A 24,729-nucleotide genomic window follows, 5' to 3' on the forward strand; every position below is an offset into this window, starting at 1 on the left:
AGTGCTGGTACCTACTAATCAAAAATTTTGTCCTGACCTCGAGTAGTCTGTGAAAGTGTATCACATAACAACACAAATCGAAGAAATAAACAGATTATCTTAAATCTACTTCATGAAGGGTGCACAGAGCCTTGACGAACTTTAAGTAGCAATAGCAGTTTTATCGCTTTGAGATAAGGTTCAAATTGATATTACGCAATTAATGGCCATTCGACAAACTCAGGCGCACGTTCTTGGCCAGTCGGTTCGTAAATGTCACAGTTGTCACACTGAGCGTGATTTTTATAATGTTCATGAAATCGTGATTTTTTTTTACGTGATTTTATTTTATAACGGTAAGTTTTATAATTTAGAAGTACATGCTATATCGACCACTATTGTTGATATTAATATTTTTTAATATTATTTGACTATGACGATAGTATATATTTACAATATGTGTATTTTTTTATCATTGTAAGACACTTATAACTTGTTTTTCTTTTGCTTTTGCACTATCCCAGAACTTCGTACATTTCCTTTCCCACCAGGTTGCCTGGCAGAGATTGCTGTTAAGCAATAAGGCCGCCTCTTGTACAAACGATGACCGTTTTTTGTTTTCTGTATTCTTGTTGTTTCTTTCTAAGTTTGTGCAATAAAGCATTATAAATAAAAATAAATAAAAAGTAATTAAATGTTTAAGTTTCAATTCATATTTAAACTCAAACATTATGCAATTACATTTTCCTTTATTATTAAAAGCAATTTTTCTCTTCGATGTGTTCATTATTATTGTATTAAAAATGGTTTAATTGAAAATAAAATACAAATACGTTATAAACTAAAACAATAAGAGAATATAATTAAGGTTGATTTATTTTAAAGAAAATACAATTGAGAAAATAGGTTAAGGTCGATTTGCCTAAAAAAATACAATTAAATACAAGATTTATTAATAAAAGTCTACTTTGTGCCTTTCAAAAGTCTAAGTGAACGGCGAATCATACGAAAAATATATCCAGTTCAGTTAACTATTACAAACTCAATCTGTATCTCTCCACTTAACGGCATAACCGATGAACAGATTTGAATGAATTAAATTTAGTGCAAACTCGAAAAACGAAAAAGGATTGTTTTTAACTCGCTAAATCAACGGGAACCAGACTTATGCGAGAAATACTGCAGATTATGTATTTTTTTCTCTTGACTACGCGGGAGAAGCCACGGTATAGTCTAGTGAAAGAATAAGTTCAAATACAACCAAGTAACAAAACCTTCGCTATATGATTTTTGTTAAAGTGATTCATTGTTTTTAGAATAACGTAGTATTTCACGTCAAATTTAGATTCCCCGTAAATTAAAGATGGCTACATCAATTCGAATAAAACTTTTACAATAAAGGTCTCCGATTGCTTGACACGTAATAAATATTAACATTTTATTTAAGGACCTCAGAACCTAGTTAAGGCCGCTGTTGTAACAGTTCTTTTCCGACTTTCCCATTTTCTGTATTTAACTCATGTAGTGACACACAAATGAATAGTATATGCATGTGTGTGTGTGTGTGTGTCGTGTACTATATGTCTGTTTGGAATATTGGGATAAAAAGATGCCTATATGTTATTCTAGAAGTCCAGCTGTCTACGTACTAAATTTCATTGCAATCGGTTCAGTAGTTTTTGCGTGAAAGAGCAACAAACACACACACATCCTTACAAACTTTCGCATTTATATCTAATATTAGTAGTAAGGATGTTTAAATTAATGTAATTTAAACGTCTTTTACGTAGCTTTAATTTTAATAGTAATATTTTAAACTAACTTTAATAAATAGCCGCGTATCGATGAAAAAATCTTATGAGTACTATCTTTAAAACTATCTCCAAAGTTTTCGATAGTAGAACCTGATAGCAATATACTTTTTTATTTTATTTTACATAATATGCCTATCATATTTATAAAAACTATTATCTAACAAATACATGAATAATAAAATTATGAGCAATGATGATAAATGGATTCGATAGCATTTGAGGTTAAATGCTGTCGAAAATAATTAATTTTCATTTCTCATTTTGTTAGAAAAGCTCAAGGAAATGTATTTTAGTCTTTTAATTAAAAAAGGAAATACTGAATGATTAAATAATGGGAAAGCCTGTCTGTCTTCATGCTGAATCCACTAAACTGTTTCAAATAAAATTTTGTACATAAATTCATTATTTTCAATTTGAATGACATAAAAATTTAATTAGTTAGGTCGAGACCCGAAAAAGGAGTAAAAAGGATTTGGTACCCAAGAAAGTCATTATTCAGGAAAGCCCACAGGAACGAAAAGTAGGTATGCGAGTAAAAGCCCGGGGCTTATCTTTTCCCTTGACTAGGTGAGTGAAGCCGTGGAAACCTAGTCTTTAATAACATTATGACATAACTAGCGGCGCCCTGCGGTTTCACCCGCGTAAGTCAGTATCCCGTAGGAATACTGACTTACTTAACTTTCGCATTTATAATATTAGTAGGATAGTAGGATTAGTAGGATAGGATAGGATAGTAGGATATTTTCTTTAACAAAATCTATACCACCTTCGAATTGTCAGAATTAGACTATAATTAAATGAGACCACATGGCAGGTAACAGCTTTGAAACAAAATAAAAGAAAAAGTTATGAATTAACAAACCTCCTCCTTTATGAAGTCGGTTGAAAAGGGCTGTTTTAATAGTTGTGTATATAAAGATATTACGATTAAGTATTAACCTTTTAACTACTTAAGGCTAAGAGTTAAAGGACACCACAATATATAAATATGCAAGAACCGTTGTAGTTCAGGTAAATGAATGCAATAAATATGAAGACAGGAAAATTGCTACCGCTTCCGATACAGTCACTAGAAAATGGCACTCAATTACATTTGAAAAACTGAGGAAAATCTTAAAAAAAGTATAACAGAAAAATTTTTTTAATGACAATAATATTGGAATAAAGGAAAATGCATCAATAGCATTATATATTATATTAAGGGCAAGGACATTGAATGAGTTCAAAAAGCTACTAAACATTTACTATTTATCTTTTATATTTATATGTATATGTGATTTTTTACTATTCATTATATATTTTCATATAAAATTTTAATTATTTATTTTTTTATCTTTTAATAATTCTGGTGTTGTGCACCATCAACCTCTTATTAGTCATATACTTTAATCCTCGATCTAAGGTTGCCTGGAAGAGATCGCTACCTTAGCGATAAGGCCGCCTATTTGTACGTAATTGTGTCGTGTGTTTGTGTCCTTTTTGTATTTGTCCTTTTGTATTGGTGCAAATAAAGAATTATCTATCTATCTATCTATTATAGGCTCCAAACGCTATAATTTTGAACTTTAATGCATTGTTAGTGGTATTCAATGGCACTTTGCTGAAATTTCCTTAATTTTACAATCAAGCGTCACAAACTATACCAAAGATCATGCAAGTGTGATACATATCCACAAATGATTGTTTCTAAAACACAACTAAAGGAAAATAACCAATTAAAATCACATTTATGTCCGTTGTCGCTAATTGTTACAAAGATAAAATGTTGTCTCGAATATCTTGACCTCAGGTATGTGTAGGCCTTGTAACAATTTAACTTAACAGTTATCTAATTAAGGAACAGAATTGATTTATATTTGCCATACTTGTATTTAAAACTCTAAACCTAATTAATATAGGTATTACTTTCTAGTGACCTAATCACTAAAAAGTAATACCTGTTTATCGACGACAATTAATTACCTGTTTATCATCATCACCATCATCAACCCCATATACCATGTTGCCGCTGTAAAAACCCAGGTCTCCCATAGGAGGAGAAGGGTTCCGCCCATAATCCACCACGCTGGCCCAACCCTGGTTGGCAGATGTCACATATCATCAAACTTCTGAGTCTTCGATATGCCGGTTTCCTTACGATGTTTTCGTTTTCTGTTTCAAGCTGGTATCAGAAACTAATTTAATATTTTATTAGATACACAAAAATACCCATTAATTAACTGATGAACTACACAAACATCACATTAAATTGTAATTTATTGATAAACTAGATACGCCCCGCGGTTTCACCCGCATATGTCCGTATCCCGTTGGAATATCGGGATAAAAAATTGCCTATATTTTGTTCCAGTTGTCCAGCTGTCTACGTACCAAATTTCATTGCAATCGGTTCAGTAGTTTTTGCATGAAAGAGTAACAAACACACACACACACACATCCTTACAAACTTTCGCATTTATAATGTTAGTAGGATAGGATTAGTAGGATTGCAATTATGGCTCATGTACCATGTACATTGCAAATATTAATCTATGTTATAAAAATTCAAAATTCCCTTCCAGAAGCAATCCAATTGAGTTATTTTTTGAATTTGAGTTAACGGTATACAGTTATTGATCGTAATGCAATTTAACAACTCACTAATTAAAGCCACACTTCATGGAGTGGAATTTATAAATTTATTATGTGTTGTTTTAATTAATCTTGACGATATCTTATGATCTTATCGTTAATTAATTATAATTTTCAATATGCTTTACGGGAGGTTGTCTTTGGTTTGTTTATTATTTTTAATTACTAAACTGAATTTGATTCCTTGAATTAATAGGTATGAGGAATTAGTTCCATATTTTTAAACAATAAGTAACTGAACAGTAAGCCCGAAGAAACATGAATGATTTATATGTATGGCAAGGTCGCACCTCGCACCTACATTAATAAAAAAACAGGATATTATTATTTTCTTGTGTTTGATTTTACGCGAGTACTATACATTTAGAAATTAAAAACTTTTTAACGAATTTTAAAGGCGATTTATTCATTATATTATTAACCCGACGTTTCGAACATTTTACAGCAAGCGTCGTCACAGGGAGACCCCGGGTCGGGTTAATAATATAAGGAATAAATCACGTTTAAAAACAGGAAGAATATTTTTTGTGTTTAAAAGAAAATTGTTAACCTTACCCAGGGACGAATGATCGGAATGGGAACGGGAATGATCCTTTTTAATTGCCACTTTCCTACACAGCCAGCCACGTGCGTGTTAACGCGAGCGGATGGGAGTCTTATTAAATTCTGTTTAAATTTATGAAACAATAATGTTTTAAGCATAACCATCAAACTGTAAAGAAATAGTAAAATAACGGTGATCGAACATAAAAAACAAAAGAAAATCTCATGAGAATTAAATACAAGTTAATCTTTTGTTGTGTTCATAAGGAAGTTCAATGTGTTTGATTTGAATTATTTTGAGTTATTTTATTTGAGTATGTAATTATTTAATAAAAATGTTTAATATAACTTTAATATATATGATAGTATAACGCTTTATTTACATTTTGTGTATTCTTTGTATGTTATACTTTATAGGTATGCTCAACTTCTGTGATATTTAAAGCATTTAATAGTACAAAATTATTACAAAAGTAAGAGTTAATCACCACGTTATCTTCCACGTGGACCGTTATTATTACATTTTAATAACTACCGGTAAATGTCACATTGTGTATGTAACTTTTAGTTATTTCTATAATTATTGTTATTATATATATTCGTTGGTAAAATACTTCATAACTTAAGGATAGGGTATTTAGTAAGCAGCATTTCAAATACTTTGACCGCCTCCTTGGTACAGGGGTTAACGCGTGAGCTTAAAACCGAGGGGTCCTGGGTTCGATTCCCGGTGGGAACGCACAAAAAAAAATGTCTCGGTCTGGCAGGACACAGAAGGCTGATCACCTACCTGTCCATAAAGAAAATCGATCAGTATATCATCTGCCCCATACCCCACTAGGGGACACGGGACTTCTCTTTTTACATTTTTTATTTCAAATACGCAATCTATAAACTTTTATATACCCTAAAAAGTATAATTTTTGTACACCTTATTTAGGCTATGTATGTACCACGGACGAAGCAGGGGTGAACCGCTAGTTATGGATAATCTTCAGATATACATGCACAAAATAAATTTGGTATGTGTCAGAAGTCGAAACAATAGAAAAACAATGCAATAGAGGGGAAAATTTTCATCAGTTGTAAGGTCAATCATAGTATTTTCCGACATGGTATGAACACATGACAGGTTGACAGTGTTTTCCTAGATAGCGGATCATTGAATATTTATTTTGTAAATATTGTATATTATCTTCACTGAAATATTTATCCTAAACGTAAACTCATGCACGTTATTATATTTTATAATAAAATTCCTGATACTGTCAAAAAGTTTAATAGTTATAGATATAGTTTGATAGATAAGACTCGATTTAGAATTTTTTTTTTAAATGTATTAGGCGAGAGAGCAAACAGTATTAATGAATTTATGAAAGATGGTCATCCATGACATGTTGTCGCTCAGAAACCACAGGTCAGTTGTTTGGTATGAATATTTAAAAACTCGTAAAATGTGGTTAAGATAACACGATTTTAAAACAGGAACTGTAGAATTTTTGAACCTTTAGGTAAACGTCAATCTTAGAAAAAATATCTGAATGTAGGCTGGCGGAGCAAAACGAATCACTTACTCATACGTAAACAAAATCGATCAGTGAAATTAATGTACAATGAATCAGCACCATAATTTACTGAATTTATTTCTGTTATTTTATGGGATTGTATAACGGTGGTAGAAAAGATTCACTTAGGATATATTTCCCCAGTTTCGTCCGTGTAGGAAATATCCTAGAGTTTATCGGGAACATTCCGTTCCCGTGAGATTTCTTGGATAAAATCTGCTTTCTATAGTTGTATATACTACTAGTTATATGTTCTTCATCGGATCTCAAACTACCTTTATACCCAAATTTATCAAATCGGTTTTGTGGTTTAGATATGTAGAATAGATGACGACAGTAACTTCGCGTTTATCAATTCGACTGTGTGTTTTTTGTTTGCAACCTCATAACTTTTTACCGGGTGAACTCATTTTGATGATTATTTTTTAAGGTGATGCCTACCATGTGGCCCCTGTTACAATTGACAATTTGCAGGTCGTTTAGTTTTATGTTTAAATTAATTATAATATTAGTAGGCATAAGAAATGTTTTATACCATAAAAATAAAGACACAAAAAGTAATAGAAATAACTGAAGGTTGACATTACTTCAGATATTTGGTAATACGGAGCTACCAATTTCAAGATAATAATTCTGATAACTCTATCAGATATGCAACACACAGTTCAAGTACCATTTCACATCCATAACGTCATCAGTTGTTGTTATGCTGACATATTTAGCTTCTCACGTCCTAGATTTAAATGTGCGATTATTCAAATTATAAATAATCTGAATAACTAACACACACATTCACGCATACTACTCATCCACTCACTCACACAATCACATTAATAGGCTCGGTTTTGCTTTTGTTTGATATCTGTTCCTTATTCATCTTTAATGTTATAATTGTTGTATAACTTTTAATGTTATAAATGAGAAATTTTTGAAAGAATAGAAAAAAATTGATCACGAGGCGGGATTCGAACACGCGTTTTTTGCCAAACCGCTGTGGGGTGCCCCTTTAGTACATAAAACTGAAACAGTATAAGTAATTGTATTTAAGTAGAACCCAACCTAGAACCTAGAACTCTTAATTTTATATAAGGGAAGTTATAGTTGTAGTTTTTGCATAGTTTTTGTCACACAATTTTTCAGTTATTGGAGTGCCTTATAATTGGCGTATCTCATATGTAATTAGAATGATTATCTTATTAACAGCTGTAAGGTGCCTATATGAATAAAAATAAAAAAATAAATCTCCTTTACATGGCATGCAGTGACTGTATGAAAATAATTTATATGCTGAATATTTTCTTATATTAGAATAGGTAAACGATAAACAATAAACAATAACTTATTAGGGCCAAATGCGTTGCTCGCATTGAACAACAAAACAAGGGGAAGGAATAAGGAAAGGTTTGACAATGTGAGTAGAGAGATGAACTAGGAAGGGCGAGGAAATGGAGGCCTCCAACTCCCTCATTTTAAATTTGGTAGTAGCAGACACATTCGTTAAACTTATTATTCACACGCACATCAATTAAGTTTTAATTTCAATACATAGTTTGTTTGACCAAATTATCTTTACTTTTTTATATGAACCTAAACATACACGTGTCTTTTTGTAGAGATATTAATATAACTTATCCCAGTGTAGTTATAACAATATGTATGTCTCCACAACTACCGAAATGCAGAGAGATAGTTTATTCGAAAACTAACTTGGCTCTAACTGGAGACTAACATGTATTTCTCTAATTTTCCGCCCCATAAACGATAATATATTTAACATACTTTTAGTCAACACAAAACCAAATAGAGGGTCACTGAAATAAACAAATAAATTAACTGAACTTCTTTTTAAGTTTAGTTTAATGCATTAAGTTAATATTTTCATACAGTAATTAATAAGAACATTATGTTCTTATTTTAAAACTAGTTATAGACAGATGCACCACCAGATGATAAGTAATATAATTTAGTATGTCTGCAATTAAATCATGCATTATTTAAAATAAAAAATCTGATCACTTCCACACAGAATATTATTAGGACGTTTCTATTATCACGCTGGCTATATAAGCTATAAACAATTTCGAAATAAATGTATTTTTGTATAATTTTCAGATTTCCTTGAACTTCCACCATGTCGCAAAAGGAAAAGCCAGCCACTGACAACTTTAACTCCACGTAAGTGATTTACAGATCGTATGGATCGGCAGTTTAGCTTAACGACACCGCGTTACTACTCCGCAATAGAAAACCGACATGAACTGTATCCAAAATGTAAGATTTAACATCGTGATTAAGACCGAATGATCAATTGTAATTCATAAAGTTTATATATAGATAAACTGAATTTTCAGGCCGGAGCGGTGCAGCTCATTCAGAAATCCCTATTATTTAAAAATGTCAATGTATATTTATCTCGGTAGACATATTGAAAACGCTGTCGAGGCGTTGTATCTACCTACTACAAGCAAAGAAAGACTTTATAGCTAAATTCGTGTTTGTAACTGACTTGGTATTAGACCTCAATGCGTAATGATAATCAATTTATTTATTTTAATATCTTACTAGCTGCACCCAGCAAATGCTGTTCTGCCTTACTCTGATCATTTAGAGGTATGAAAAATAGATGTTAGCCGATTCTCAAACATACCCGATATACACACAAAATTTCATAAGAATCGGTCAAGCCGTTTCGGAGGAGTATGGAACGAAAACTGTGACACGAGAATTTTATATATCAGATTTAGTGCGATATCGGTGTTTAAGTGTAACATATTAATATTTATCCAATGTTGACCTCTTCTGACTTTCATGACGCGTGCTTAAATTAAAATTCAAGGAAAATTTTTCAATATAAATTGAAGCCGAAGTGTATAAGCTCAGAACTCATAAGAAGTTTCATCAAATCCTTCGAGTGGCTTTTTTCAGTTTCTGTTATAAAAATGCACAGAATTGAGCTCTTATAGTTTTATGTATTACATTATCTATAACCACGTATGCATGTAGGTATCTATCTGTATAGATATTATACGTATCTGGATTTTCAAGATAAACTAAACTACCGGATGTGGGCACGATAAATTCGGATGAACTGTCATATCAAATAGTTAGAATCAAAATTTTCTTGCCAATAACAAAAAAAAAAACAAAGAAATAGTAGGCGAAATCGATCCATTATTTCATTTTACGCCTTATGCCGAAACCAAGGTAAAAAGTATATATTGCGCCGCGCGGTCACACCCGCGGACGAACCCACGGGCAATAGCTAGTATTTATATAGCTCATATAAATACTGGTTATTGCCTGTATAGTAGCGTAAAGTCAAAGAGTAACAAACATTCATACATCCATCCACACTTACAAACTTTCGCGCTTATAGTATTTCTAGGATTACATAATAGACAGTAGATGTTACAACACATAACTAAAGGTACTTTAAAAACAATAGTATAATTTAAATTGACAAAACATGGTATATGGAACGTGGATATATACCTATAACGCTGTAAATGGACAAATTATTAATATTTCTTGCGATATGATGCATATTTCTGTAAGCTGCGTGCTTTATCTTGCAATATGCGACACATTTTTGTATCACATATAACTTAATAGCATTCCAAAACATTGTTACAATGTTGAATATAAATTTCAAATTGCTTATAAACCCTTTAGATTGTCTTTTTAAACAATATGAAAAAGAGGAGAGGAGAACAAATCGTAAATGTAATCGGTAATGTATCGTTTTCATTGGATCACTGGATTCATTAAATTGCGAAAAGAATCGACTGGAAATTGAAGAAAAGTTGTCATTCAATCAATTTATTTCTGATGTTTGCGTTCGAATCATATGAAATAAATCGTGAAACTTGTGAATGACACAAATATCTTTTGATGAAGGTTGATATGGTGGAATGAATCACGCGAAAGCGAAAATCGGGACCATAAAAGTTTATACTGATATATATTAACATAATTTTACTAAATAAGACAACTAAACAATTATTGGAATAGTTGAGTAAGACTATGGATTCGTATATCGTGTTCTGAAAAATATGAAATCTTACCGTATTATTTCTTAAAATACTTTTGTGCAAGTGAAGAATCGGACATTGAAATAGTAATAAGTATTTACCTTTACCCAAGTAATAGCATTTGGAAAGTAAAGATCTTTTAATAGATTTTTAACACAACTTCATTATAAACTCTCTTGGGGACCTGCGACCATGCTCGCCGTGAAATGTTCGAAACGTCTGGATAAACATTTGAAATTGCTTAATTTCCAACAGTGAATGAATCAAATGTACAATAGAATCATAGAGATTTCCACAAACAAACAGGCAGTATCCTAGCAGCTTCAAATTGCGTTACTAATTCTTGATATTATCAAACAATGCTATAGCGATCTATACGCCGTGTAATTCTATTGTGATTGCACATTCAACGCTTAAAGATATACTATGAGCTGGTTTTTATATTGGCTCATGAAACGTGTATAATTTGCATCACGTGTTAGTGTGATAGAGAAGCAATCCCGTTTATAAATGCATGCGGCATCCTGTTGAGGTTATCATAAAGGAACAGCATAAGTTGATAAGTTATATTATACCTGTAACCGTTATGTCAATAAAGATTTATTTATTATTATAAAAACAAAAGTTACTCTGTCTTTCTTCACGACTAATTCACTTAATCGATTTGGATGAAATTTTACTGACAATTCAGTTTGAGAACGAGAAAGGACATAGGAGATTTTATATTCTGAAAATCCCACGGGATTGGAAACTATGCGGGAAAGTCTAGGGACTCTTTTCCTTTGATTACGCACGTGAAACAGCAGGAGGAAGCTAGGTAATAATAAAATAGATACCGGACTTTTAAACTTGAAATATATTGGATTTAATCGCTTCCATTTGTCTCACTGACAGATTATGTACACGCGTATTAAATTTTGAAGTGAAACTTCTTTAGAATCGTTGTGATATCAAACCTGACGCAACGGATAAAACAACAGGTTAGAGACAAATACAAAAATGTGTAGAATGAAGCCGGCAAAGAATGAGACAGAAATATACATACTAATTTATATTTTATATATATCCATCTCATTCTTTTGTCGGTTAACTGAAGTTTCACTTCTATCGTGTGTGAATCGCACACACACCTTTTTACACGCTTTTTATTAGCTTCACCTGTATGTTTGTATGTTTGTTTATATGTTTGTTTCAATTTGTTGCCTGACAGAGATTGTTTACCGCTTGTGATACGTAAAATATACTGGAAATTGTTGAATATCTCCAAAGGTAGCGCATTAACAATAGTAATAAAATTGCGTATAATTTAACTAACATTCAGCCTTTGTATTCTACTTCTTGCTCAATTTATGACGAACCGTTGTTCATACAAATTCCCAGACCCCATTTGATCCTTTTGAAGTTTTAATTTCGTGACAAGAATGATGTATTCCTCTCCCGAGGCTTCCTTTGAAATGCAATTTAGGTTTATTAACCTAATAGAAAGTTACAGTGCTGATTATGGCACAAACATTAAATGCTATCTAATATTTATATTAGCCTACTAAAATTATAATTTTTAACAGATATTTCCAGAAACATAGGTAGATGGTTCTCATTTCCATGCTATTTATTTTCTGTTCTGTTGTTCGATACCTCCTTTTCAATCGAGAATCCAAAAATTACTCAAGAAGTTTTCAATAATTTATTAATCTTTAACTACTTGTGTATACAAGACTATTTTTTTGACCATTTTATTTCGGATCAAGCGGAACTAAGACGAGCATTTTTCTATTTATTTATTGTACAGTGCAACCGGCTTATCCTTAAATTGCTGAAAAATCTAACTTCTTCTAGTGTTCTGTGAGTTTTATTGCTATTCTAAATTTAAATTGTTGAATATTCCGAAAGGAATTCCTGGAATATTAGATAAGGTTACACTGAAGCTACTCTGACGATAGCCTTCATTTCGGACATACGCTAACGGCACTATGTGTTTGATCAATTGGTTAACACGTAACAGAAATAAATAAACCAATTTATCAATACATGGATGAAACAAAATGACCTTGCATTGTTTGAACTTAGCGTAATGTGACCTTCATAACTACTGTCATCCATGGGATAGGAACCACTCACACGTAACATGTTTTTGTCAATTGGCAAATGATTTTTGCTATTCACGGTTCAGCAAACAGATTGCGAATGTTGTGGTATTGTTCATTATTTCACTTAAGGTTAAAATAATTGTAAAGTATTCTGTTGAAATTTTATTAGACTTGTATTAATTCGTGGCTAGCGCTCGATTTACCAATCCTACTAATATTATAAATAAGAAAGTTTTTAAGGATGTGTGCGTGTTTGTTGCTATTTCACGCAAAAACGACTGAACCGATTGCAATGAAATTTGGTAAGTAGATAGCTCCAGTTGTGCAGGAATAACATATATCCCGATATTCCTACGCTATATACGGACTTACGCGGGTGAAACCGCGGGGCGCAGTTAGTATTCATAAGTCTAATAAAAAAACTACATATTTAAATAAAAACGGTCGCGTCTTTCTTCGTTCCCGAAGGACACTTGGGAGTCCAACTATCTTTGTGTTAAATTTCATCAATAAGTTCAGTTGTTTAGGCATAAATACGAGATAGACAGACAGACAGAGAGAGGTACTTTCGCATTTATAATATTTGTGGAGAATTCAATAGCAATCAGCTTTAGTATTCAAGATTCGAAAAGCCTATAGAATACCCCCGAGACTAGGAACACGTAAGTCTCTCATTTCACGATACTGTCGTATTGGATTTTCTGTCTGAGCGGATATTTAAAGCATTGGACTAAAAATGGCACGTTTCTATGGATTCTTATAAAGTACGTGAAATTGGTCGATATAGACGACTTTCAGCAACAGCATATTTCAAAACAGCTATGTGTTACCCGCGGCTTTGCCTCCGTGGACCTAAATAAATGATCAGTGTTTCCTTTTGTACATATTACATTTTTTCAAAAACGCAATATGATGGATCTTCTCATAGGATTGAGACGATATCATTCTGTGGCTGATATCATCATGTCTGAAGCTAGTCAGGCGGCTAGCCACCTGACTAGCTTCAGACATGATGACATGATGCAGAAATCATACCATAAATTGCCTCCGTTGCAACTAAAAAGAAACACAAATAAACATACACATATATTCATTATTAATATATTTCTATTTTATGCATTAATAAAAAGTCTAATAAGGATAGCGGGATTAAATGATATATACTTTTATCCAATTTCTATAAAATTTCATAGAACAATTGCTAACACTTAGTGCAGGACTTGAATTTATATATAAACTATGAGGTAATGGTTGCCGTGCTCCGTGTGATGTACGAACGTAATTCTAAGCGGTCAGCTTCGTTATACGCTTCTCTGTTACATGAAAATGTATGTATATAATATGTAATTATTTCAGAGCGGACTTAACGAGTAATCCCGGCTTCCAATCATCACTCAGTATTGCTTCTAAGGATGTAATCAATGAAAAAGCGTACAATCCCTTCGAGCACAGACAAGTGGAACATCCTACGACGTAAGTACTTAAACATAATATCGTTTACGAGTTACGTTCTATTGCTCAATAAATTATCCATAACAACCTATAGCTTTGTAAGGAAATGTTGATCCATCACACTTACAGAGCTGTATTGAAATGATATATTCTTCTCATTTATTTGATTCATTGAATACTATTACTCGCTATAATCCTACTAATATTATAAATGCGAAAGTTTTTAAGGATGTGTGTGTGCTTGTTGCTCTTTCACGCAAATACTACAGAACCGATTGCAATGAAATTTGGTACGTAGATAGCTGGACAACTGGAATAACATAAAGGCAACTTTTTATCCCGATATGCCTACGGGATACGAACTTACGCGGGTGAAACCGCGGGCGCAGCTAGTTTGACATAATTCTTTATTATTGTAAATGAAATTGGTTTTAGACTACCCACTAAATAATGCACATTTTTCGCCTTAACAGAACTGTAGGTGCAATCGCACATATTCTGAAAGCATGCATCGGCACAGGAGTTCTGGCTATGCCCGCTGCCTTCAAGAACGCTGGTCTACTAGCTGGTGTCATAGGAACAGTGTTTGCTGGTCTTGTATGCACTCATACAGTTCAGATGGTGGTAAGTTGACTATTCTATAACATTTTGTAGGATAAAAAATAAAAATTATTAGCAAGTATAGTATTTAGATTACAACAATGCTCTGCCTTCTGAACTAGGTACTATATACTGTAACACATAAGACAGTCCCTTCTATTTAATATCATACACGTAATATTTGTTCCGTATTCAATTTTACCACTAATATTCTATGTTTGAATTTATAATTACTATATTTGTTATTCATGATAATATATTTGTAATTGACTAGTTTGTGAAAATTTTATATCACAGTTTAATAATTGATCACATTTCCTTTTTCTTAATTAGAAACCTAATAACATTTTATTCTAATATATATTTTCTAGGTAAGAATATCACAGCGAGTCTGCGTAGAAGCTAAAAAGCCTTCCATGAGTTTTGCAGAGACCTGTGGCGCGTCATTCGAGTTTGGGCCAAAGCGGTTGCGGCAATGGGGCAATTTTGTGAAGTAATTTTCTTATTTTTCATTAGTATTTAAAAGGGTTAAAATTCCCGGTTAAAATTTATAAAGAGCTTGAATATTTTTAAGCTTAAAAATATTATATAAAAAATGCTATTCTGGATAGACCTAAATGATTCCAACTACAACATAAAGATAATTCATATATTCAATTCTAACCTACCTTCTCCTTACCTTACCTTCTTCCTACCATACCTTCTTCTGTTTCGTTAAATTACTTTTCAAGAATATCTAACGCCTTTTGATTTTTCATAGCAAAAATGGGTAAAGAAACCATTGCGTTTATTTTTAGAAACTTGGACTTCAAATACCAATACGGCTCCACACACAACTTGATTTGCCTAAGATTAATGGGAATTATTCAATAATCTTTACAAAAATTACTAGTTTAAAATGTTATTTTTGGTCATAAGAAATAATATGTAGGTATGAGCAGTTTAGGGATATTATAACTTAAGCCAGGGAGCGTACAAAATAAGACACATCCAAAAGCAGTTAATAATGTTTCTTTTTTATATGTATGTCTACTACAATTAATTAAAAATTTTTAAAAAAATTTTTTTCCTTCAAGATAGATTTACTTTAAGGCAGCCTTTCACTTCATTGTTAAAAAGACTTATTATTATTTGCTAATACTAGGATATACCTATAAACATAACTATTCAACCGACTTTAAAAAGGAGGACGTTAACAATTCGGCTACTTTTTTTGTTTTTTACCCTATTACTTTTTACTTTATTTGAAAACTGGTGCCTCCCATGTGGTCCCATTTAAATTTAGTCTAGTTCTGAAAATTTAAAAGTGTTTTTTTGTTAAAAATAATTATGTGAACCAGATTTACGCTTTACCATTCAGAATAAATTACTTTTAAACATTCTAAAATATAAATAACGATGCCGGATTTGAATCAAAAAGTTTTGTCGCAACGCAAGGAGGCTTCAGAATTTTGATGTTCCAACTTTTCTCGTTTTCAGAACGTTGATAGATTACTCTATGGCAGTAACGTACCTCAGCGTTCTATGTGTCTACGTTGTTTTCATTGGATCTTCCTTTAAAGAGGTGAGTAAAGCTTTTGCTGAAACATATTTTATGCTATACTAACATATTTCATTTTATGCTATGCTGCCTATGTAACATTACATGGATACAATATAATAGTATTTATGCTTTACCTAGATAAACATATCTTTTTGTGCTAGACTAGGTAACCGAGTCGGTGGTGCGCCTGATGGTAAGTGATCACCAACATCCATAAATAATGGATAAGAAACATTGACGTCAGAAATAAAGGAATGAGAAGGGTGAGGAAAGGGATACGGTCTTCCGGCTCCCCTAAAAACCGAACAAAATACTGTAACATTGGCACGTTACTCCCCGGTGACCCATTTCGCTGAAGCGTGCGTGCGATTCCCGCCATTAATGTTCTGTAAACGCGACTTCAAAAATGGAGGTTCTATGTTCCACAGTTTTTTTTTTATGTTCACTGATTTATCCATCAATACTGTTGTCCAAATTGGAAATAACTTGTTTGCTTGTACTTAAATATTCATGAGATTTCCTAATTTCCGTTTACAGGTATTAGACTACTACTATCCAGGGTATATCCTTTCGATCCAGACGTACTGTGTTCTCACACTGGTTCCCTTGGCACTGCTATGTCAAATACGAAATTTGAAGTACCTAGTGCCGTTTTCTGCATTGGCAAATGCGCTGTTGGTTGTGGTATTCGGCATTACATTGTATTATGTGTTCGTTGACTTACCATCGATTTCTGAACGGGAAATGGTTGCTAACGTCAATCAATGGCCGTTGTTTATGAGGTAAATATGGCTTGTTAACTTTTTTCAATTCATTTAAGTTTTTAATAATAAACGTATAAACGTGAAGATTATATTTTTACGAAGGGAGTAAAATATTAAGTCATACAAATCCAAACAATTTCTACCTGGCAACCTAAGCCGTACAAAAAGTATACACAAAATATAAATAGGTTGCAAAAAACCACATCATCAAATTTATAAATGACTAGCTGTAATCCGTGGCGCCACTTGCGTGGTACCCGGGTGCCGGTAGCCCATGTGCTAACCCAGACTTTATCTAACTCCATACCCAATTATTTAATATTAATTTTTATATTTAATATTAATATTAATTTTCACTATCTCAAAAATTTACCCGTCAAGGTTTTAAGGTTTCAAGCATTTGTTATAACTGGCATTACATTTTCGAGAGTTCTGAAGTCTCTTTTAAGTTATTTACACAATGGAATTATAATGAATCTGCCAAAGGCAAGACTATTGTCTGGCAATTTTATACCACAGTTTATTCATGAATTAAAGCATACTGGCGTTTCAGTACCGTGATATTTGCAATGGAAGGTATCGGCGTGGTGATGCCGGTGGAGAATGAAATGAAGCATCCACAAAGGTTCCTTGGCTGTCCAGGAGTATGGAACGTTTCCATGGTGATCGTCATCACCCTTTTCGGGATTGTCGGTTTCTTCGGCTACCTGCAATTCGGAGATTTAGCAAAGGGCAGCGTGACTCTCAACCTCCCTGAGGATGACCTGTAAGTTCTTCCGCTTATCTACACTAATTTTGTGAGGAGGAAACGTTTGTATTTTATATGTTTGTAACGTTTTCACGCAAGAACCACTAGATCGATTTTAAAAATTGTTTTTCCATTAAAAAGGCTGTTGTTTCATATGTGTGTGGCATGGCTATATATGTACAACGCACAAAACTGTGGCGAACAGCTAGTATCTTGTATTTTATACAATCATTTAAAGAGGCAGTAACATCTATCTATCTATCTATAATTTACAGAATTAATATGAACAAATTTAAAATGGATAGCAACTCAATGGAAATTTGAATTATGAAGCTAGTTTTCTTTGATATCTGCAATTATTTAGGCAGCCAAATCCGTTTCTGAGAATTTCGTTCAAACGTTTTGCTAATGAAATCTTATTATCTCAATTTGTTATTTAAACTTAGCTTTACAAAAAGGAATTTCAAAAAAAAATATCGTGCAAAACCTAAACAGATTAAATTATAATATTTTCTATTGAAATCTGATTTTCAAACTTGATTGGCACGAGTGAAACCGCGGGAAACAGCTATCTGCCCTCCTCCATGCTGATGTCTCCAGCGATAATACCGTTACGATACTGTTATCGTATTATATTATATTAAATTGCTAATATTTTAACTTAAGTATTAATTTAAGATGTTTAATACTAATGGTGATATGATTATTTTATTGTGATCCGTGATAACACAAATTGGGTGAGTGTAAACTGTAACCCAAATAGTATCCGATACGAGTGTTAGTCCGGGTATGTTATATAACTGTCATCCTTTTTACAAATTAAATAAATTAATAAAAATATGATCTTTGCTTATAATAAAACGTTACTCCACATATTTGCTACAATGATTTATGTAGGCGTAATAAATTCAAATTTAATTCACAAGAATTTAACGAAATAATAAAATGTCAACCAAATTTAGTTGCCAAAGTCAGCCAAAGTAAGTAGGTAGGTAGATAGTATCTATCTATTGGATATCGTCGACTTCAAACCAATGAGTGGGTAGCTTATAATTAAGATATTCATTAAGTTTTCGCTTTTGTCCGTCTATTTTAACTAAAATTAAATTTTTTGTATTTAATAGTTAATGCATATTATTAGAATGAAGAATTTATTTCATTAATTTAAAATACTACATTTAACATTTCCACAATCCGAGAATACATCAAATAAAGTAATGAAATCAAAGAAGCTCAATCTCTTTAAGTCCTCAACTTTATTCTATATTCATCTTTCGAAACACTTCATGGATTTTTATTAATTGCTTTTATCGAACACGATACAGGATTCATTAAAAATCGATTTAGTTAGATATGAAGGTGTATGTATAACCAAATGTTATATGACTGGGTGAATTCTACGCGTAGGTACATTTTGCCATACCTTTGATTAATTAGAAAAGTATTATTTTCCTCGTTGGTGAAATAGCCGAAATAATCGTAGTTAATCTATACTAATATTATAAAGGTGAAGAGTTTCTTTGTTGGAACGCACTAATCTCAGGAACTACTGGTCCGATTAAATCTTTCACTGTTAGATAGCCCATTAACTTAGGAAGGCTATAGGCAATATATATACCACGGGCAAAGCGGGGGTGGACCGCTAGTAAAACAGATGTTCTATCTGGACTCCTTAGTTTCCGACTTTCACAGTTCAAAGCAAGAATTTAATGCGATATTTTATTCCCCTGCTACTAATTAACCAGTCAGTTAAGCCTATTGTTAATTCCCTATAATTTTTCATGTACTTGATGGAGCTCTTATGACTATTATTACGCAAACATGGTTTATAATACTTTTGTTATTCACACAGGATTGCGCAAGCGACCAAAATCATCATGGCGGTCGTGATATTCTTCTCCTATGCGCTTCAGTTCTATGTGCCGATGGAGTTTATCGGTAGATTACTTCAGAGGAGACAGTCTAGAAGTTACGAGAACGTGATTCAAATTGGTATCCGGACGACTATCGTGACTTTTACGGGTGAGTTCTCCCAGCAAAACTCTTTTGAAAATCCCTTAGACTAATTTAATTTTTAGTTTTATAGCATTGAAATGCTTTATAAATGAGAAATTTTGAAAGAATAGAAAAAAATTGATCACGAGGCAGGATTCGAACCTGCGTTTCTTGCCTAACCGTAGCAACGCTTAGCCTCTCGGCCAGCCGTGATCCTGCCACAGTAATCGAATTTCTTCTACTCTTTCGGTTTCATGTGCCTAAGGGGCACCCCACGCCATCTTTTGAGATGATTAAGAACCATCACAACCAATACGAAACATTATTTCAATGATTACAATATTGTGTCGATGGAACGCGGCCTTTGTTAAAAATTTCTCCCTTAGACTAATTTCTAAAATGTTTTCGCATCGACATTTTCATTAATTTCACGTAATATGTCACTGATGTCTTCGGTGTCATTATAAATTGTAGACACAGGCTCCTGAATAACAGTTTATAAATACATGCCCGTGTTTCTTCCAAAATTGAAAGAATGTTAAATGACTTTATTGCTACATGTTTCAAATTCATACCTATATCAGAAGGCTTAATTGCTCACCAAACTAACGCTCCCTTAATTTCTAAATTCCAGTTGCCGTCGCCGCAGCGTTCCCCAATCTCGAATTGGTGATCAGCTTCGTTGGCGCCATTTTCTTCTCCACCCTTGGCCTGCTCATCCCAGCCATCATCGACACGGTGTACCACTGGGAAAAGGGCTTTGGAAAGTTCAATTATCGATTACACAAGAACATTATAATCAGCGTTATTTCTATCATTGCTTTAATATCTGGAGCTTACGTTTCTATACTTGGCATGATTGAAGATTTCTCGAATAGCGAACAAGAAACTGAAGTGCACAATAGTACGCTAATGTATTGAATTTTGGAGTCGAGCTAAACCAGCAATGAGAAGTATATTGTGATTAATTACCCGAATTGTACATTACTGTTTTTTTTATTCTTATAACAATAATTTTATATATGTGAAGGTCTGTCTGTCGGTCTGTTTTTGAATAAAATTTGGCATACAGATAGTTTAATCAAGAAATGGCATAGAATAGTTTTTATCACGGAAATCCTTCGAGAACGGGAACTATAGGGAGAAACCCCCGTATATTTTTAATTATTCCTTTGACTACGCGGGCGAAGCCACTGGAATAAAGGTTATTTAATAATATTGTATTTATTAATAAGAACAGAAAGTTTGTTTCACAGCGAATGGTAAGCTTTTAGTTAATTAGAAGAATCGCAAACTGCAGTTTTATAATTACGTTAAGTAGAAACGATTCCTTAAATAATTTGTACGTGATAGTTTATTTGATATATTTGCTTTGTCTTGACCAACAATGTTAATTTATGAGATTCGTCCATTCATACTTTAATGTATGTAGAAAAAAAATCATACGTAGAATATAAACCAGTCACTAATATTGAAATAACTAACAAAAACGTTAATTTATTTTTCGCTAAGCAAATCTATATATATAAAATTCTCGTGTCACAGTTTTCGTTGCCATACTCCTCCGAAACGGCTTGACCGATTCCTCTGAAATTTGGTAAGCATATTGGGTAGGTCTGAGAATCGGCTAACATCTATTTTTCATACCACTAAACGATAAGAGTAAGGCAGAACAGCGTTTGCCGGGTGCAGCTAGTATTATACTTATATATAAATTAATTTTATTTTCTTGCCACATGTTAAATATTACTATTTACTAAATGGAGATTATAATAAGTAATAATATAAGTAGAAGGAACGCCTCTAGTTTGGTTCATGTAAACAATCATTTTCATAAAAGAATCCACCAGCAAAATCACTGTAAACTCAAATTCAAACATTTCATCATAGGCGCCTTCAGAAGCGAAGCGAAGCAGAAGTTTAAATCAAAAAATACATTTTTTATTTATTTTTTTTAAGTTAAGTACACTACATGTGACCGAATTATATAAAACGCTTAACAATATTTGTAGTCGATTCATAATATTTTTTATTATAAATAGATAATTTTACTTATGTTTAGAATTAGATACTTGAAAGATCGCTCGTTAGATTCCAGTAAAATCTCTTGTTCCCTAATACTTTGGTTATAATATTACAATTTCTCCTTTTCTTACATAAATCAAATCAAGGTTATTACTGTAGGAAAGGGTAATCATTTTCAAATTGTGTATATTATTTACTGAAATATATTTTTGCGATTATTTTTATGCAGCAAAATCGTACAAACTAGAATTAGTTGCATACTAGTTAAGTTTTGTTGTCAGATACGTATGCATGTATGTAAGATGTTTATTAGGTATATTAGAATGTTTGTAAATATAGAAAATAAAATTATTAACACAAAGAAAGTATTTCGTTTTTTCCATTACCGGATTTTTATTTTTTGTAGTTGAACCAAACATATTTTAAGTAACGTTTTCTGCGTTTAAATCGTTATTAATTTATATAATTTATAGCACTCAAATGCTGTATAAAAGTTTTTTTAGGAATAGAAAGAATTTGCTGACGAGGCGGGATTCGAACCCGCCATTCGCCGTCATTCGCCGAACCGCGGCAACACCTAGCCTCTCGGCCACCCGTGATCTCGCCTTAGCAATCGAATTTGTCCTATTCTTTCAGTTTCATGTGCCTATAAGGGACACCCCAAGCCATCTACTGATGTGATTAAAAACCATAACAACCATTTTTATTATTTTTTTTATTTTGTACCAAAAGGACTTACTATAGTTTTATTACATGTATAGATCTACCAAACAGTTAAATATATATTTAATATATACTGTCTATTTTATTATTTTTTTATTTATTAGTAGTCACAGGGGAGTGCATAGCCCCCGCATAATATTATGTATAAACTGCGCTTAAAATTGTTAAATTTCTGTTAAAAAGTCTCTAATTTCTCAACAATATTATGTTTCAAAGTTCAATGTATTTACTTCACATTCAGGTGTCCACCGCCACTAATAAAATTGCGTCTTAAAAGTATAAGGGAGACCGTGACCGTTACTCGCTTAATTTTCTGTTAAAAATTTATAAATTTATTACAATTACTTATCAAAGTTCAATGTCTCTTCTCATTCAGGTGTCCACTGTCCACCGTCACTAATAAGATTGCATCTAATTACAATTTCCTTACCGTAACTAATTACGTACTGCAGGTATCTTCCATCTAACCGAGCTTCCTTTCTAATACATTCTGCCGGTAGTTATTATGAGTGAAAACTCTGTTACAGATATTTGATTATGCAATATATTTAATGCTTATTGCGTTTCACTTTTGAAGTTTTTTGAGTGATGTCGCATTTTTTGATCGTTTTTAAATGTTATGACAATTCTATCTAATGGGTATTTTATGACGTTACTTTGATGCATCTTTGGTTATTTTAATGGTTTACTATGCAATAGAGTTATAGTAAATTACTATAGTATTCCTTAATCTGTACTGCTCAATAAAATATCTAGAAAAAAAATAGCTTGAATCTTTTTACAAACCAGCTTAAGAAATAACTTCACCGTTATTAAATCCACACCTTTAGACACGATTTAGATCCACTTTAAATAGACAGATTAAGTATTTTCTTGTGTTTGATTTTACGCGAGTATTATACATTTAGAAATTAAAGACTTTTAACGGATTTTAAACGCGATTTATTTATTATATCAATAAAGTGTTCGAAACATCGGGTTAATAATATAATGAATAAATCGCGTTTAAAAGTCTTTAATTTCTAGACAGATTTAATTCAGACTTTTTACACTTATTAAAGATTGGTGAAAATAACTTAATTTAGGTGCGTACATAAACGAGAAAATTTTGTTGTTTCTGTCATTAAAGTGTGTGTGTTTTACTAGATTTATTATTCAAAAAAAACAGGAACCCTCAATTCCATTGGGAACTAATTCGACCAATGTCTAGTATTTTACAGAGTAAAATACAGATAAAGATACTTTTTATTAGATCTTGTACAGTATGTTGTTCAGTTGTATAAATCAGATTCTGTGCTGGGGAAAAATGTGGACGAGATGATATTTAATACTTATAAAACTCCAACATGGCTGCGCATGAACTGATTAAAGAATTAGCCGAATCATTTGTTATAATCAAAACTCTCCTGTTTAGGAACAAATATTTATGTACAGAAAGACCTTTTGAGCTCTGATTAATTAATTATTTAAATCAATCTTTCAACGTGACGTTTTGGCGTGGTCACGTGGGATTAAATCACTTTGATTTTTGTATATATTACAAATTCTCAGTAACGCACCTTTGTTTTTTTTTCTATCTGTACTTATATTATAAAGCTGAAGAGTTTGTTTGTATGAACACACTAATCTCAGGAACTACTGGTCCGATTCGAATAATTCTTTCAGTGTAAGATAGTTAATATTTCAGCTCTATAGGCTATATAACTACCACAGGCGAAGCCGGGGCGGACCGCTAGTTTTATTATATTTTGTATAAAACAAAATAAGAGATTGCTTTACTTTCAGTGGCTATTTACAGTTTTAAAGTACCTACTTTAAAAAGCAAGTATTTTCTACTAGCAATGAACTATAAGATATTATTTTAATTTTCAATCAGCTTACATAGCCTCGAGGTTCTTTCATAAAATCAAACTCGCGATATTAACGTTTTAAACGGATTACGATGTTATTTTAATGTTCCAATAAAGTAAAATTGTCTTAAATAATTAGTAAGGATTAGAAATTATAGACTTTTTAACGAATGGGTAACGGTATTTACCAATTATGTACTAGCTCTTCGCCCACGGTACCTATGTGGTAAATAGCCTATATAAATCAGTGAAGTTGCTGCTTTCAAATGGTTAAAGAATTTTTGCAATCGGTCCAGTAGTTTTTGCGCAAAAACTTTACAAACATAAAAATACACTTCTATTCTTCTTATATTTGTAACTTAACTTTATAATATTAGTG

At 32.3% G+C, this 24,729-nt stretch overlaps 1 protein-coding gene across 1 annotated transcript; it reads left to right on the forward strand.

The window, feature by feature from the left end:
- Positions 1-239: 239 nt before the first annotated feature.
- On the forward strand, positions 240-21,248 carry LOC119833402 (proton-coupled amino acid transporter-like protein pathetic). The gene is made up of 10 exons (XM_038357390.1): positions 240-335; positions 8,645-8,707; positions 14,007-14,123; positions 14,576-14,726; positions 15,074-15,195; positions 16,182-16,266; positions 16,783-17,027; positions 17,563-17,775; positions 19,610-19,779; positions 20,387-21,248. Exons 2-10 carry the CDS (start codon positions 8,664-8,666, stop codon positions 20,671-20,673), a joined length of 1,434 nt encoding a protein of 477 aa, XP_038213318.1. The 5' UTR covers positions 240-335; positions 8,645-8,663; the 3' UTR covers positions 20,674-21,248.
- The last annotated feature ends 3,481 nt before the right edge of the window (positions 21,249-24,729 follow it).

The sequence above is a fragment of the Zerene cesonia genome, chromosome 17 (assembly GCF_012273895.1).
Source record: "Zerene cesonia ecotype Mississippi chromosome 17, Zerene_cesonia_1.1, whole genome shotgun sequence".
NCBI classification, from domain to species: Eukaryota; Metazoa; Arthropoda; class Insecta; order Lepidoptera; family Pieridae; genus Zerene; species Zerene cesonia.

What these genes read in the sequence shown, in the direction of transcription:
- LOC119833402 (XM_038357390.1), top strand. Translation starts at nt 8,664, where the DNA reads ATGTCGCAAAAGGAAAAGCCAGCCACTGACAACTTTAACTCCAC. An exon ending in CTCATACAGTTCAGATGGTG is followed by an intron (nt 14,727 to 15,073) that starts GTAAGTTGACTA and finishes TATATTTTCTAG; the next exon opens with GTAAGAATATCACAGCGAGT. An exon ending in GACTATCGTGACTTTTACGG is followed by an intron (nt 19,780 to 20,386) that starts GTGAGTTCTCCC and finishes TCTAAATTCCAG; the next exon opens with TTGCCGTCGCCGCAGCGTTC.